Source organism: Notothenia coriiceps, unplaced genomic scaffold, assembly GCF_000735185.1.
Source record: "Notothenia coriiceps isolate Sejong01 unplaced genomic scaffold, NC01 NC01_scaffold00003147, whole genome shotgun sequence".
Taxonomy (NCBI): Eukaryota; Metazoa; Chordata; class Actinopteri; order Perciformes; family Nototheniidae; genus Notothenia; species Notothenia coriiceps.
Genome location: NW_011335848.1, coordinates 736 through 17,516, shown reverse-complemented (window position 1 = coordinate 17,516; position 16,781 = coordinate 736). Strand labels below are relative to the sequence as shown.

At 39.6% G+C, this 16,781-nt stretch overlaps 1 protein-coding gene across 2 annotated transcripts; it reads left to right on the top strand.

Moving 5' to 3' along the window:
• Window positions 1-31: 31 nt before the first annotated feature.
• Window positions 32-13,122, top strand: LOC104941112 (high affinity choline transporter 1-like). 2 transcript variants are annotated; one of them, XM_010766158.1, is made up of 8 exons: window positions 32-1,187; window positions 1,808-1,921; window positions 3,705-3,860; window positions 6,817-6,965; window positions 7,613-7,756; window positions 8,030-8,183; window positions 8,358-8,575; window positions 10,245-13,122. In XM_010766158.1, exons 1-8 carry the CDS (start codon window positions 1,004-1,006, stop codon window positions 10,788-10,790), a joined length of 1,665 nt encoding a protein of 554 aa, XP_010764460.1. In that variant the 5' UTR covers window positions 32-1,003; the 3' UTR covers window positions 10,791-13,122. The 2 variants fall into 2 exon arrangements, with proteins under 2 accessions (XP_010764460.1, XP_010764461.1); XM_010766159.1 differs by lacking the exons at window positions 32-1,187; window positions 1,808-1,921; window positions 3,705-3,860 and adding an exon at window positions 4,583-5,764.
• The last annotated feature ends 3,659 nt before the right edge of the window (window positions 13,123-16,781 follow it).

Here is a 16,781-nt window from a genome sequence, read left to right as displayed (position 1 = left end):
CACATAGACACACATATGTACACACTAACGCCGCTCTGAGTTGTGTTCATTTACGATGTTTGGGTGGAAACTGGGGCCGCCCAACCACTCGAGCCAAAGCATTTTGTATAACAAATGTTTTTCACCACTTTGGGCTAGGGGCCCAATATCTTTTCCTAGAAAATGATATGTTTGAATTGTTTCTGTTTATAATAAAGAAAACACGTTTTTCTAAGAAACTGCCTTATTGTGATATTTTATACAGAAAACTTGTCTCAAGTCCTTTACTTTTTCTGGACAGCATCCACAGTTAACATGATCCATGTCAACGTAGAGATGTGGGTGCAAGATGGGTGTAAGATAGACGCTTCTTTTGAAACGCAAAGACTTATCTCATATTCTCTTGAAGACCATCTGTCCAATGCACACTTACAGTAAATGCACACACATAGACACACATATGTACACACTAACGCCGCTCTGAGTTGTGTTCATTTACGATGTTTGGGTGGAAACTGGGGCCGCCCAACCACTGAGGACGGGGGACAACATCTGTCCGCCATCTTTGTCAGTGCTGCCAAGTATTATGGTGAGATCCCTTTCGCCTCTCCGACTCTATCCCTCACACCTTCTATTTTTTCCCCTCCTACTCCACGCCACCCCTTTTCATCACCCTGTCTCCACCCATTTTGCAAAGCAAGCGGAGGTTATTTGCGATACTGCTGCCCCCCCTACCCTCCCACTACAGCCTATTCTTTCTTCACTGTTTTTCTTTAAGAAGACGTACATGTATATAGTTCCTTTTCCACCTCACTCACCCTCCGCTGTGCATCGACCTGAATACGAGCTACTGTCTTTTATTCATTAGTGTTTATCATTTGTTTTTGCATTTTTAAGCTGTATTTTTGTATTGACATAAACAGCATAAGACAATATTGTTTTGCATATTTAATGTTCTATCTATTAGCAGCTAATCCTCATGTTGCTTCTTTCCCACAGGAAACGCTTGCAGGAGTAGTTTACGATGACTCTCAATGTGCCGGGTCTGGTGGTGATGGCAGTATTCTACCTGCTGATCTTGGGTATAGGCATCTGGGCCTCCTTTCGCTCCAAGAAGCAGGAAAAGAAGTGCACAGGAAATGGCATGGAGATAACGCTACTGGCCGGGCGCAACATCAACTTGCTTGTTGGCATCTTCACTCTGACTGGTAAAGCAGTTCGGGTTTATTTCCCAGTTGACGGTTTTCCGACGCAATTATGACATAAGATAGTAGAATTAATAAAGAGGCCCTATTATGCTTTTATGGGTTTTCCCTTTCCTGTAATGTGTTCTATAGGTTTCTGTGCATGTCAATGGTTTACAAAGGCTAAAATCCCAAGGTTCCCTTTTACTTTTGTAACACTCGCACTCCTATTGCCTAGCACTCCAACATATTGTACAAGATAGGCTAAGGGGCAGGATATCTCTGAAAAGGTTGACCAATCACAACAGAGCTGGGCAGCTAACCAATCAGAGCAGACTGGGCTCTGGTTTCAGACAGAGGGTGAAAAGAGGTGCTGCAGCACAGGCAGTATGAGAAGAATAAAGAGCTTTCTGAACATTAAAGCATGGAGACATGTGAGAGTAGAGGCACTAAATACAAATATGAACCTAAAAATTAGAAAAATAGGGCCCCTTTAAAGTTTTGAGGAAAGAAGTGGATAACTGACATCTAGGGTGCTTTGTTTAGAAAAAGTGTTTGCGTGGTGTATATTACAAAGTCAGTGGAAAGCACAAGCATGTGTGGCGTATATGTAATGTTTCCCTTTTTAATGTGTGTGTTCACAGCTACATGGGTGGGTGGAGGCTTCATCCTCGGTATAGCTGAGGCGGCATACAACCCCACACTAGGCGCAGTGTGGGCTCTGATGCCTGTGCCTTATGTCCTGACCTTCTTCTTAGGTGAGTTGCACCACTGACCACCAACGTTTAGAACTACCATCTTCGTCTTCCCTGCTATTTTATTTTGAGTCTGTCAACGTCAACTGATTGCAATCTGGGCCAAAGTAATCGTATACAACTGTGCTGATGAAATTGATATAAAGGTGCATCAAATTGCAAATTAACTATTTAAATGGAACTTTATACAATCTAGCATTAATAGATAGTACACAAGGAGTGAATTGGCTTCCATGCAGGGTTTGAAATGAAGCACTTGTAACTTGCCACAGGCTGGTAACTATCACACACTAGGAAGCCCCACGTGAATATAGATTTACCTCTTTTACCAGTATAATCCTTTTAGGGTATATTATATGACATTTGAGTAGTCAGTAATCCAATTTGGAAGAAAAAGATTGTCCTTGTCAAGATTTAGCTTTCAATGCTTTCTTGAAATCTTATAAAAGTTATGTTGGGTAATGACACCTGGATAATAACCAAGCGATAATGTTATTTTCCCGGTTTCTATTTTAATACCAAGCACAAGCATGTAAAGGTTAATATTTCCATCATTATTAATCAATTCAGGAAATCTCTAAAATGAAGTTTCCTGAAGTTTGTACACACAGTTAGTAAAATACCATTCTAAAATCAACTTGTGTCTTAAGCTGAGGCGTTGTTGACATAACGTTGAAATATGGTAACTCCCATCTGATATGCACAAATAAAAGTGTCGCTCAAGGTAAAAATAGGAGCATGGGAAAATCGGTTCAGCATTGTAACTTGAGGCAACAGGTCCAAAGGGAGAGTTCACCCAGAGATATACTGTAAGCCCCTTTCCCAAATAGTTCCAGGAAAATTATGGGATAATCATTCAGGCACCGCTAGTCATTTTCATTCAGGCACTACATTCAGAAACATTTCCATCTCACACAGTAGCACACATACCACGGCAACAGAAAAGGCAGCCAATCGGATAGTAATGCAACACTACTAGATGCCAACTGGCATAAAAGCCAGCACCAAAAGAAGAAGATAAGGCCACTCCAGATGTAGGTGTATGTTGGTTTGCAGATGCTCTTGGGCCATCAAGACTTTTTCCCATTGAAATACTTGGAAAACAGACATCTAATCAAATAAATAAATTCCCCAGTTCAAACATCTGCCATTATTTAAAATATTAAGTCCCAAAGTTGTAAAATGCTTTAATAGCCGAATCCAGAATTAGTTTCCCCCTTCCAATCATTTGACTGATCAGACACCAGAGTAAGGTAGCCTCTGGGAGGTGGGGTTTAAGGAAAATGCTAGGGCACAACCTTGATGAGCCACATGTGTATAAAGTTGTTTGAATACATCAATGGGCGGGTGAGGTCTCTTGTTTTTGTCAGAAAACATGGCCGAAAGCTATTTTTGTCTATCGGCAATGTTCCTGTCATATATACATTTACTATTAAAGAAATGCTAAACATTAAACAACTCGCAAAGTCTTGTGATTGGGTCACTCGTTCCAAGTGAAAGCATTCAAGTTATATTAAGGGTTAATAGTTATGAATGATTAAGGTGCAGCTGCTTTGAGTGACAGGTGGCTGCTCTAACAAGATACTAGTCAACAGTTGTCTGCTCTGAATCAATCATGGACCCATGAGATCAGCTGTAGGTCTTCATTGTGTTATCTGGAAGGAACAGTTGTTTTCTTATTATTCACAACCACTCACCCTCTTCTTTGTCATTCAATTGGGTTTTGAAACAATGTTTGGCTTCATCTTTTCATTAATCTATCGTAATTCCTTCCCTCCTTCTCCAGGTGGGTTTTTCTTTGCCAGGCCAATGAGGGAGAACAGATATGTGACAATGATGGACCCTTTCCAGCAGAAGTATGGGAACGTTATGAGCAGTTTGCTGATCCTTCCCGCTCTAGTGGCCGATGTTCTATGGGTGGCGCGCACACTCGTCAGCCTGGGTAAGTTACCTCAAACAGTAAAAATGTGTGGCACTATAATGTGTGCACACAAATACTTACACACACACTTATGCAGGCACCCACAGATCTGGGTACACCATGTCCACAAACATAGTAGAAAAACAGTCAGTTGCTTATGGCTGGTGCTGTTTGGCCCTGAGCTGTAGATAACTGCAGGTGAAAACCAAAAACTAAGCCCTTACAACCTCATAAAATCATCACTACAAACTACAGCTTTGTAAATAAATGCCATTGACAGTCCAAACTGTTTTATTACCCAGATAATATAATGGAGGACATTTTATTGCCAGGTGGCTCAGTTATTTGGCCCCCACATATTCAGCTGCTCTAGTTTAGCACATAACAAGTTACATAAGAGGTATTTATGAAGTTTAACCAACACTACATAAAAGACATATTTGTGAAGATTACTAATTGTACGGTTAAATCTTTGACGCAAACATTTTATACGCAGATGCTGTTTGCTTTAATTAATTAAAGATGCAGTAGTTGACCATATCATTGATATTACTTCACTAAAAATAATAACTAACTGCGTAATTGGTGTATTTATTATTATCATTATTCATTTTATTTTAGATTATTATATTACATTGTTCCTATTACTTTTTTGAAAATGGCAATACTTTTTTTAATAAGTGATAATTGCAGTGTGTGTGTGTGTGTGTGTGTGTGTGTGTGTGTGTGTGTGTGTGTGTGTGTGTGTGTGTGTCATGAGCAAGTGTGTGTGTGGTGGATCAGTTCCAGAGAGGATTTATCTTTTAAAACACACTTCCCATGTGCTGTCAGTTAGCTGTGCATTATTAACAAAACACAGGCAGAGTATAGTTAATGCCGGGAAGCAATCGGGGAAAGGACAGTAAGTAAGGTGTGTGTTTGTGCTGGTTGAGCACACACATGCATGAGTTTTAAAAATGGGACATGGGTCTAAAACACGAGGGGGTATTAAAGCAACTCTTTCCCCCCTGTCTAACTCTGGTGCGGCTCATTGCCCCTAAATCTCATTCCACCTTTCTTCTTCCTAAATGTGGCACTGGGTGGGGGGGGGACAGGTCAGCACAGAACCGATGACAGATGTTGAATATTGGTGTTTATTCAGGGATAACCAGATCGGGGTTACATTTTGTTGAGATGGATTTCAGTTCACACGTGGCATCAGAATGCACTTGGACTGACTGCTTGTGGTTAAGAGTATAAAAACAAATCAGTGACACAGAAAAGCTATACAGAAAATGTCTAATGAAAAGATCAAAATTAAAGCCGTTAATAAACTTAAAAGCAAAGAAAAAAATACTGTAACTTCTATTTGATGTTCTGAAGTCGGAAACTGTTTAAAAATTCAATTTCTGTTTCCAAAAGAGAGTAAAGACTGAAAATACTCACGTTAAAAACAAAAAAGTACTCAAACTAGTAGTTGATGATTAAAGTACTAATAAATACATAGATTTATCTTTGTGTCTTTAGTTGTCATGTATACATTTGCGTCACCACCTATATTTAGGTCTTACTCAACAAAATGTATTTTTGTGCCAAGTGTGAACAGCTGGTTAATAACTTAAGTAGTCTATCTTGTTTTAATGCCAGTTAAGTGAAAAGTTAGTCTTTGTGTACAGTAAATACACAGTCATTATTTAAGATAATATGATAAAGTTTCCAGGATAAGAGATCAGATTTGAAAAACTTCAAGCACATGTGGTTAAAGGATAAAAGGGTGACAGTAAAGCTGGTGCAAAGACGGGGTGGTTTAGAGGGTTGGGGGCTCAGCAGGGTGGTGAGTAGCCATCGATGGTGCCGGTCTGACACTTCTCTGTTTAAGGGCATTGTTGTGGTGTGGCTGCAGGCTGCGGCTGGGGGGACCCTGGCAATGAGGAGAGACGGTGAAGGTAGTCACGTTTTGCTTGCCTTGTTTGAGTAACAAGATGTCTTTTTATTTATTTTGTACTTTCTGTTTACAATCACATATATTTTTTTACACATTTGTTTCAATACTTGAAGACAATTCTCTTCACCTTCTGCTTGATTAATTAATAATTATCAGTATTAGGGTGATCATTCATCCAAGAGGGTGAAAAAGGCATATTTTGGAGTCACAATCAATAGGCTGATTCTGTTATGTGTTTCTGTACAGTTTGTTATAATTTTATCATTATCACTTTTATGTTGACTTGTTGCTTAATCTTAGCCCATGTATGCTTCTTGAAGGTACAGCCCACCCCAAAATCTAAAATGTACATGTAGGGCTATTTATCAATCTAGTTTTGGTGCGAGTTGCCAAGTGTTCAAGAAATCGGCCGTAGAGATGTTTGTCTTTCCTCTAAACTAGATGGCACTTGGCTCTTGGTGCTCAACGTGTGGATTTACTTTGGCAATTATTTCTGGAGAGATACATTACTGTTGATTTTAACAAGTGCCGTTTAGTTCCTTTTATATAGGCGAGAAAGCAGACATTTCTACAGCCGATACCTTCCATGCTTGGAAAGTCAAACCTATACACTGAAGATTGATCATTATCACTACAGGTTAAAGGTAACATGCATTTTTGATTGTGGGGTAAACTGCCCCTTTAAAAGTTTAAACCAAAGTGGCCCACACTGAAGTGTAACCTTATTCTCGACCTTATACCAAGAAACATGTTTTTCTTTTGTTGGATAAAGTTTAATGTTCACTTTTTTTTTCAAAATAATGCACTGAGATATATGAACTGTATAGACAATGCCATTGCCTAGCTTCTAAGTACATCTTTAGAGTAAGTACAAGTGGATGTATATGTTTGTGTCTGTGTGTGAGGGAAGATAGTTAAATACAAAAGAAAGACTTAGCACCTTGATTCTATTATCAAAGCAAGCATTTGCATGTATCTGTAGAAACCAACAACTGTACATTAGACAAGTTGCTGTCAGTCCTCTCAGCTTACCGCTCTGCTGTGTTACTTCAGGTGGAACAATGAGTGTGATCCTGGACCTGCCCTACCTCTACTCCATCATCATCTCCTCAGTGGTGGCCATAGTCTACACACTGATGGGGGGGCTCTACTCTGTGGCCTACACAGATGTAATCCAGCTCATCCTCATCTTTTTCAGTCTGGTGAGTAATAGTAAAAGCAGCCTTTTTGAGCTGTCAAATCAAAGAGTTTCAGCTCCATTTTTGTATTAAATGAGCAACATCATTCATATCAGTTTAAATTGTTGAACTCAAGCAGGACATTTGCGTGACACAGTCTTCCAAAAGCAAATCAATGTTAGGATTCTCGTTCTGTCGTCACTCATATATTGTTTTGTTGACTAAGAAAACCAAACATCTGCTATTAACTGTGGGAAATGGAACAGAGCCCTACTGTAACTCATAGTTGTGTATAGAGGGCAATATAAAAAGAAGAAGATATACTTTATTAATTGCCAAGGGGGAAATTACTTTTGTCACTAACATTACACACACTGGTTGATATACATGAGCACACAGGACATGAAGGATTGGAGAGGGAGAGTAAAGGGGCAGCCAGTTCACCCGCGCCCAGAGCAGTTGGGGGTTAGGTGCCTTGCTCAAGGGCACCTTTGCAGAGCCCAGGTGAACTGGCACCTCATACCTCTCCAAGTACAAGTCCACGCTCTGTATCTGGATAGCAGGTTGTCCATTTATATCTCCATTCGATTATTTCACATGATCTTCATCAGTAGAAGCTTGCCACATTGCTGATAATCTGATCAGATGTATCCTTGTGTTTGTGTATACAGTGGTTGTGTGTCCCTTTCCTGATGACAAACCCTCACTCTTTGGACATCTCACTGACAGCCTACAACCAGACCTTCCAGGCTCCCTGGGTTGGCACGGTGGAACTTGATCAGGCCGGAAAGTGGTTTGATGACTTCATGCTGCTGGTGAGTGGAGTGGGGGAGGCTATTATACGAAAGCCAGACAAAATGATATGCCGTCTAGAACACAGTTTATGCAGTAGTTGTATTACTCTTGTTGTCATCACAGTTCAATTAAATTGACCCAAGCATGATGCCAGTTAAAGGAATTGGGCTTATTCCATTAGATCAGCAAACAGCCAAGCATAACAGCAAAATCATGAGGATTGTTCCGTCTTACCCTGTCCTGCTGAACAAACTGACTCCTGTCATCATGTCTGAACTGTGTGTTTGTGCCAGGCTCTGGGTGGTCTTGCCTACCAGGCGTTCTACCAACGAATCCTGTCCGCTTCATCTTACACCCAGGCTCAAGTGACCTGCTTCGCCTCTTCAGGTTTCTGCCTGGTGCTTGGTATCCCTTCCATTCTGGTGGGGGCTGTGGCTGCGTCTACAGGTTAACACCACTGGAAAATGATTATGTCAGCTTTCCTTAGCTTACAGTCTGCATTGATCTATTTCGCATTTCAAACAGAATTCATAAGTTTCGTTAAATAATTTATACTGAATGAACAACTTTTCAAAGATTCCTTTGGTTTTAATCCAAATATTTATCTGTCATTCCGCCCAGACTGGAACTCAACCGCCTATGGATTGCCCACCCCATATGAGCGCAACCAGGCAGGCTCCATCCTCCCCATCGCCCTGCAGTACCTCACACCCCCATACATCTCCATCATTGGCATTGGAGCAGTAGCTGCTGCCGTCATGTCTTCCATGGACTCAGCTCTTCTGTCCTCCGCATCATTATTTTCCTCAAATATCTACAAGAACATCCTCAGAAAACAGGTGAGAATTGGAGAAAGATATCAACGGTGTGCATGTCCATAATGCAATATTGGACATGCAGTTGAGAAAAGGATTGTCTAAAGTTTGAAGGCTCTGTAACAAAATCAAAATTTGAGCTATAGTTGTATATCGTTTGCCAGAAGACAGCAGGCTTGGCAGGGTGTTGCTAGGTTGAGTTTCGTCTTTTAGGCTCACTTCTCACCAATATTGCCGATGCGAGGTATATGGGCACAAATTAAGTTCTGGGTAGTTTTAACCACCTTCTGCATTTAACAATAACTTGGCAGGAGAATTTAGTCTTACTTAGTTTCCTTTTTATACTGTACTCTCTGTTTGGACAATCACAATGTTAAGAGCCAGTATGAATAATACTTGTTCACCAGAGGCTGCAGAGAAGGTAGTTACTGCTAGTCTGTTTTAGATAGACTAGTTAACTTAAAGCAGGACTTTCTATCATTGGTCCTTGCCTTTTTTATGCGTTATAACAAATGTAGTCACTAAGATGTTTGTTTACTTGTTGCACACTTCCACTGCATGGTAATGACAGATTATTGTCTTAATGTTGTCTCAATTTAAACATTTTTCAGACATTTGCATTTCTACAGACATTTACAGTCCACAGACTGCATCACAATACTGTACCCACAACACATCTGGAGGCAGCACAGAGAAGCAATTGACTTCCAATTCTGTAGATACTTGACAGAATGTGGGCATTGCTGTGCATACTGTACACTGTGACAACTCCTCCACATGTTTGCTCTCTTGCAACAATGATCTCATTATTACACCCCCAAAGAATGTTCCATGTAATGGGGCCCTTCACCGTCAGCTTTTGTAGTGCTGTAACTTCAAGGTACTTTGACTTTGTAAGAGGATCTGAAGACCAGACGATCATAGATCCCTAATGTAACAAGGCGGAATGTGAAAATCATAGGGGGTGTATTGAATATTTCAAATCTTTGAAGCTTCATTCCTACTGTTGACATTCAATCTATTCACTCTGTTCAGTGCTGGCATTTCTGCAAGTAAAAGTAGATTCCAGTGGAGGTTGGGTAACATTGTTTCCGACTTTCATGATCCAAACATTTCGTATAACTCCAGAGGGTTAAGTCCAAAAGTCAACTTTTATTTAAAAAAGGGAGATGCAATAATATTCAAGATTCACATCTTTGTTTAATAGTCTAATCACATATTCCGCTTTAATCTACATTTGTTGCCAGGGCTGCCCCCTTTTGGCCCCACGCAAAGGTGTGTCATGAGGCCCCCCAGGTCTGTACAGAAGTAGTCACTCATCGCTGAACGCTCATGAACGGTTAGTGCCGGAGCCTCCCTCAGGAAACTGCGGAGCGCCGCATTTGCGCATTAGATGATTTGCCCCGTATTTCCACATAAGATGAGGGCCCCCTACGCAACATGAGGCCCCACGCAGTATGCGTTATCTGCCTGTAGGGAGGGGCAGCCCTGTTTGTTGCATTTAGCCTTTCAAATACTTCAATCAAAAACCGTTTAGCTTTGTGCACACAAATCAACAAAACATCTTTTAAGGATGATGGATGACATATTTTCTAGGTTTCATTTTATAACAACAGGAGCAGTTACAAAGACAGAAAAGACACAACCCCTCAAAACTTTCATTGTCTTTCTTGTTGTTTTCCCAACCCTCCAGGCGTCGGACAGTGAGATGCAGTGGGTGATCCGTATCTCGGTGGTGGTGGTGGGTCTGGCCGGCACTGGCCTCACCTTTCTGGACAGCAGCGTCCTGGTCTTCTGGCTGGTGGGCGTAGATATGTCCTACACCATCATGTTCCCACAGCTGGTCTGCGTCCTCTTCTTCAAGGTGTCAAATGCATATGGAGCCCTCATTGGCTTCATGATGGGAATCATCTTAAGGTTCATGAGTGGTGAGCCCCTCATTGGCCTCCCTCCTCTCATCGAGTTCCCCGGCTACCGACTGGACGCTGAAGGAAAGCAAACCCAGTACTTCCCCTTTCGCACCGCTATCATGATGTTGTCGCTATTTTCCATCCTGCTCTTCTCCTGGCTTGCAGCCATCATCATCAACAAAGGTCTGCTGCCCGAGAAATGGGATGTATTCAAGATCAATCGCAAGCGAAAACCATCAGCCGGAGCTGCTGAGGCCGAGAAGGCCAAGCAGGCTAAGGAAGGAGTCTCAGAGGCAAAGCAGCTACTGGACAATACCACCAGTTTCTGAACTGGCTAACGAGGACGGAGAGAGGATGGACATAGGCTGAAGGCGGACATGTTTGTGCGCCTGCTAAGCAGGAGTTCACAGAGGGGGAACAACAACAAAGGCTAGACAATATGTACACATTGTGTGCAGTATAACAGTGAATATGCAATGACATTTAAATTAGTAGAGGTTGATCTGAGCACCTTATTTCATCAGTTGCCTTATTGTCTTGTACAGAGAACACAGTAAAACTAGGCTCTGATTTGTTCAGTTCATCGCGCTGCGGCAACACAAAATACAGAGTCAACCCAACAAATGATAGATTTAAATTCTTAAACAAAAGAACACAACAAGCCACCTGCCTCTGTATTTACTGAATTATCAAGAATCAGTTTGACTCGAGTGTGACCGCCAGGGAACGGTGTACTGTACTGAAAAAGCCTAGCCTCTTCCTCAGTTTGAAACTCCGTCCAATCCAAAGAAAGTGAGTGCCCTCCGCACTGTTGCGGTGCATTTTCTTTTAGAAAGATGTATTATTATTTACCCATTTATTTGAATGTGACTAAATATATCTACCTTTCTCTAGCTCGAGCTCGACTTAACAGCACCTTTAACAGCACCTTTACTTAGTTAGTATTATATTTTCTATATTTATCACCTAAAATGATACACACAAGTTTAGTTTATTTACACTCATTTTAGGCACATCTCTTTTCAGCAGTTCATACTCCTAAAAGGTGCTTCTCCATATTTGTAAAAATGCATCTATGCAGGGAGAGGATAACCATATATTACATGATAAGATATATTTAAGCTTTTCGAGCAACTTTTACCTCCATCCCTCAAATGCTACTCCATAGACACCAGCAAGTTTAAGAATGTCGTTTTTTAACTGCCCAGGTATGGATTAAATAGAACCCCCCTGCCTGACCGCTGAACTGCCCCGCAGTGCAAATTCTGTCGACCTTGCCATGCAAGAAATAACAATAATTAAAAACAGCAACCAAACACATTGACGAAAGTGACCCAAGATCTTCTTATAACTATTTATATCAATAATAATACCTGTTTTGCCAGATATATACCTCGCTTTTCTCCTCCTGAAGTTTCTTCTCCGTCTTTTAGTACGTGTGGATGGATGAGTCTTTTAGTTTTTCCATGACTTTGTAATCTATTGGGTTTTTTTTTCTTTTAAAGCTGTAGTTTACAGTGGGATCATATTATTTTTCTGAGGTGGTGAAAATATTTGCAGCTTATATCCTGAAAATGTACATTAATGTTTCACAATAGATTGAACTGACTTTAAATGATTGAGTTTTGTTAAAGAGCAAATTGTTCAAAGACACTCGTGTTTATTAATGTATTGTTCTGTTTTACTGAGCATACATTGTGGCCTGCAGTCAGAGGACCTGTTGCTCAAAATATCACTGGAAGCTGCTTTCGATTGGCTGTCAGTGGCCTATGCTGGTCGTCCTAAAAGGGGTGTATACTCTTGTCACTATGCAAATGCCTCATGGAGTGGTTATGTCGGCTCTAAGTATACAAAACGTTAACCTATTATTCTGACTTCTATCCTAAGCATACGGTATGAATGCCATTTCCAAAATCTGATTGTACAGAATGAACTGTTCTCAAAAAAGGACGCATTCAGACACGATGCATCCATGTTTTTCTGTGTGATTTTGATCTTATTAACTGTACAGTTTAATCATGATATGTATATTACACATTACATGTTGTATCAAAGTTGATTGCAAAAACGTGTTTTATTTTAAGTTAGCAACATTTAAAAAGAAAAAAATTAACTTCGATTTTGCAGAACATTTTACCCTCATAATCTTCTAAATCAAAAGGAGGCAGATTTATGTTTTACCAGTGATTTTGAACAGTATTTTCCATGTCACAGAAGTAGCATATTACAAACGTCATAGCCATTTACAATGCACACACCTACCTGACCGTTTCTCCTGACATAATGTGCAAGCTTTAGTTGTAAGGAATGACAAAGCCTTATTAATGATGTGCATGTGCTGTCTATTGTCATATGTGCATTTCATTACAATTTGTGGAGAAGTGTTTATTATAAAACTGAACAGTTTTATAATAATTAATATAAAACTGAACAGTTTTATAATAAAGCATGAATAGGTGGTGAGTTCTATATTGTATTTTCCCCTATTATGTATTTGGTTTTATACTATCATGCATGTTGACTTTCAGTAACAGAGTTGTTTGTATATTGAACTTTGGTCATGGCTGTTTTACCTTGCAACTTGGCAAGATCCTACTTTGTAATCCATTATTGTAAATCCCCATGGGGTGATGTTCTGTCAGAATAAAGGCTAAAACCAAACTACTGTTTCTTTGCTTTTTTAAATAGTCTTAGTGGCTTATGCAACATGTTGGAGCCTTCACATTAAGTGTTTTTGTAAATGCTGTTGTAAATATAAATGTGCCAAATGGTCAATCTATGCCCAGAATTGCAAAGGCTTTACAAAAAAGCAATGCTTCAAGAGGCACATAGTATTCCTTAAATGTTTTCAGGTTAAGGTGTGGCCCTTGTGTTATGGCCTGCCCTCTTACTAGATTGAAGTGCTGTATTCATAACAGTCATATTCTTTTACAAAACTTGGAACATTTAGTTTGCAGTTTAAGAACCACGCTAAGATAATTAAAGTATTATTTATCTAAACAGTCTCAGTTTGTGCATGTTAACAACATGGAGTCTTGCAAGGTTATGTACTTGGACATTTTCAATTCACCTCAAATACTTCATTTAGGCAATGTTATCAGAAAACACTCAATAAACTTTCATTACTATGCAGATGATATGCAATAATATCTATTAATCAGGCCAACTTAAACCAGTCAGCCTAGTCAGTTAGCTGAACATCTAGCATGCCTAAAGGACATGCCATATCTGACAGACTTGCCATATCTGACAGACAAAACTGGATTCATTATAATGAATCCAGTTTTGTCTGTCAGATATCGTCTTGTCTTTTTGTACAGTATATATATAGCCTACTGTACAAAAAGACAAGACGATAGTCAAAAGGTCAAAGCTAATTCTCTAATTAGGCCAAATCGCTGGTTATTGAAAGCCACATAGGATACATGCAAGGAGGTAAACAATATTACGAGATCAACATGTTATAATGTTTTTTTTAGCATGGTCGTATTTCTAACACATAACATTAGCATGCTGACATTAGCATTTAGCTCAAATAAATGCTTTGCCTATAATAACTAGCTAGCTGTAGACTTGTCCACACAGTGTAGGTCCATAAAGGACCAATGTAACATACAGTAAATATTAAGTTGGCTTATTATACTATACCAAAGTACCAGACTTGGACACTAGCTCCTCTGTCTTGTTTGTTGTTCTGCTAAGCTAGGTAGTGGGAGATGGTATGTGAGCGGGGTTTTTTCAAAGTAAACCTGAGGCGTCTAACAGCCCAGAGAAGGGTTTCTTTTTACTTCTATTTTGGGATTTGAATTTTGTTATGGCAGTTCGGAGGCGTTAATTTCCTCACTGTGAAGTGGTCCAAGTCACATCTTTAGTATCAGGTAGGCCTACATGATGTTTGATATGGTGACCGAATGACTTTGTTGTCTTGTTTACCACCTAGTTTCAAGAGGTAAAGGTTAGGTAGAGATAATAAGTTAAATTACTTTAACAGTTTGCTCATTTCAGTAAACATAGGCTACAGGGCACTTAGAACAGAGGTATTAGAAAAGAGAACAAACGTAATGGTTTTATCTCTGTCGTGTGACACGTTGCAATTCAAAAGAAAACGTGAAACAGTAAGGTTTTAGTGCTGACTTTTAGCCAAAAGAGTAGAGAAACATATTTTGAAATACACTTACTCTCCATCCTACAGTGATTGAGGTGAAGATCACAAGCTACTGTAGCTAACTATTTTAACTGTACCTCTCCTACTTTTACTGTACATAACAGTTTATTTTATACTTTAAGCCATTTATACATATATATGTATATAAATAGTAACGCAGAGATGTGTTACTGTTCAGCGCTATAATTAATTATGATTTGTTCAGGAGATCTATATACAAGCGTGTTTCACCTGCCAGTGTTTCTCTTTCACATTGTTAAACTGTGAGGTCATGTTGTCTGGACTTGATATTTAGTTGCAGAGTGCGTGTTCTTCCAAGCACTAAAAAGAGTGTTTGGTTGGTTATCAATGTGCCTTTCTGGTCTGTTGCACCAAAAGTTTCTGAATGTTTTTAACCTGTGTGTAACTTGAGTTTTGAAAGTGTTAAGGTATTTGCCCGGATCTAATTTGTAACTTTTTGTTTTGTTTAACCTTGTCACTTTCTTTCGTTGTCGAAGGTTGTCTTATTTCGCTTTTGTATTGGCTAAGGGCTTTTCCCCTTGGTAATTTAATCAGTTGTGTGGCCCCTTATCCTCCAGAGCTTTGGGGAACATAACAATATTATTGTTAGATATAGATTTGTGACCTTCTACATTTCCAATAAAGTTCCTGCCAACCTTAAACCTAATCTGAGTTTCAATCAAACGTAATAACTGACACCTGTGAGGGGGTTGGGAGGCTCAGACACAATGCTGAATTGTATTATTGTATTATATATGCAGCTTTTGGTCACTCCAAAGCTGCACTCATTGACATGTCCATCTGTTCATTACTGACAAATGTAAAACGACATTGCAGATTGCTTTAGGCTGTACTTTGTGTGTAAAACAGTTCCAAATAAATATGTTCCTTCAGAAGAAGTGACCTCTAGTGGAGATGATTTATTTAGGGTGCAGTACATCTTGTCTATATGGTAAAGAATAAGTCACAGCTCTATAATGGAACCCCCCCCCCCCCCCTCCCCCCAACACTTTGACTGTTGGTCATAAACACCAAAACAGAACTATTAATACAGGGTGCTTAAGTCCAATTTATGTCATCATTCATTTTAACACTTCTGGTCCAACAGTTAGCCATTTAGACGAAATTCGAGCTTGGGGCTAAACATTAACAAGCATATGAGTTGGAATGGTTTTAACATACATTGGCTACATGAGGTCCAGCCTGGTACTCACTCTGTGGGATGGATATTGGTTTTTCCAAAATGTACATCATTGCAGATAGCTTCCCTGAAAAACAAATGTTAAACCACATTTAAAGATCCTTTTCTAGGAACAGTCGAGGTTATGTATTGACTAGATATCTCAATCGTTAAAATATAATAAATGTAAACTATAACGTTAACTAAACGAGTCACAGCTCTGGAATGTAAGTTATTGACGTTGTCATTATTCTGCCAGCATAAAGCATTAGGTCTGTGTGATGCAGGTGGTGAATTGCTCAATATCAAGTTACGGGAGTCATTAAGCTGGCTAAATGTTTTTTAGCTAACTAGAAAAGTCTACTCTTATCTTCCTGCTTTTTGGTTTTATGCAATTCACCTCTCCACTCTTCTCTTCTGAGAAACAATTTTATTTGATTTCTTTAGTAACCTATCCTAGTGATAACCCAGTATCACTGTTAACTGGTCTCCAGCAGCTGGTCTGACATGTCATCCACCCCAGTCATTTGAGAACTGACATCCAAGACTTAAGGCCATGGCCAGGAGAGAGAAACACACTGATGCCATCTACCTCCCCCTTTAGGGGAAATTAATCCCTATTGAAACTATTTTAAAAGCAGCCCCTCGCACATCAACAGAGGTCAAAGAGCCCTCAGGTGAAATTATCAGTAGTGCCTGTTTGCAAACATCCAAGTGTGATTTTAGAAAAAAAGAAACTACGCAGAGAAACTATACATAGATGTGACAATAATATATCACGCTCCTGTTCTCTCATTAGCTGTTGCAGTTTCCCATAGCAAACAAACAAACTAGACCAGATTACATGTACCTTACAAAGAGACAGAGAGACAATGGTTATAATAATAATAATAATAATAGATTTAATTTGTTAGCGCTTTTACAGGTGCTCAAATACGCTTTACAGATAATAGTGAAGAGAAAAGAAAACAGAAG